This window comes from Eurypyga helias, unplaced genomic scaffold (genome assembly GCF_000690775.1).
Source record: "Eurypyga helias isolate BGI_N326 unplaced genomic scaffold, ASM69077v1 scaffold27196, whole genome shotgun sequence".
Lineage (NCBI taxonomy): Eukaryota > Metazoa > Chordata > Aves > Eurypygiformes > Eurypygidae > Eurypyga > Eurypyga helias.
Genome location: NW_010258938.1, coordinates 982 through 1,894, shown reverse-complemented (window position 1 = coordinate 1,894; position 913 = coordinate 982). Strand labels below are relative to the sequence as shown.

Here is a 913-nt window from a genome sequence, read left to right as displayed (position 1 = left end):
TGGTGCTGATCAGCATCTGGAGGAAGAAGCAGAGCCCGGCGAGCCGGAGCCTTGTGGCGGTGGGGTGCTCAGGCATGTTGTGGGGCAAGTAAAGCCCCCGAAACCAGGGAGACACAAGGAGAGACACGCTGGGGCTGCAAACCCCGCCTGCCAGGTCCTGCCCTCGCCTCGGTGCTTCCCAAGGGCGGAAGAGCCGGCCGGGAGTGGGACGCTGCGGCCAACACGGAAATCCCAGGCTGGTCGCCCCGACACGCCTCAGCACCCCGTTTTACACAGCTCGGGCCGCTGTGCCGGGGAAGTGGGGCTTTAGGTGTCGCCATCCACCTTGGCTGGGCGCCAGGGAGTCGAGGTGGGATTTGGGGTGGCAGAGGATCCATGGCCGGGGAGGTTTCAGCCTTTCTGGAGGTTTGGCACGAGAGAGGTGGGAGGAGCTGGAACGGGAGGGTTTCCTTGGCTTTTCTTTGGCTGCTTTTGCCGAGGGGTGTTTGTAGCGCGCCGCGAGCGTGTACACATCCCAGAAAGGGAGAGGAAAAGAGCCGAGGGGTGAAACACAGCCTGTGTTTGGGAAGTGATTCAGGAAACTCCTTTCCACAGCGCCCGGCCAAATTATGATCTCAGATAAGCAGCGTCAGGCTGGGGTCATGCCCTGACGGGATGGGGAAGGGGAATGAGTCACTTTTGGAGGCCCCGGCGAGCGCCCTGCTGCGGGCTGTGGGACTGTGAGAGCCGAGGGGTGTAGCTGCCGCCTGTGCTGGGGGAAGAGGCAAGAGACTCGGCTCGTTCGTGGTACCACGGAGCTGGGAAACACCATCCTCCAGCCAAGGAGCCCTGAGCTGCTCTCCAGGGCACTGACGGGGGGGTCAGGATCTGCTTTTGCAGCCGTGGTCATGGGAAATGGGATAGAGGGGGATCA

General features: G+C 62.7%; 1 protein-coding gene across 1 annotated transcript in view; it reads right to left on the bottom strand.

Annotated features, from left to right (window-relative positions):
* Positions 1-76, bottom strand: part of LOC104511788 (ammonium transporter Rh type B-A-like) — a gene marked incomplete at its 3' end in the record, with an annotated part of 3,603 nt that extends 3,527 nt beyond the window's left edge. Inside the window, exon 1 of the mRNA XM_010154535.1 lies at positions 7-76. Within this exon, the coding sequence (XP_010152837.1) occupies positions 7-76 (70 nt within the window). The remainder of the gene's footprint in view (positions 1-6) is intronic.
* Between the last annotated feature and the right edge of the window lie 837 nt (positions 77-913).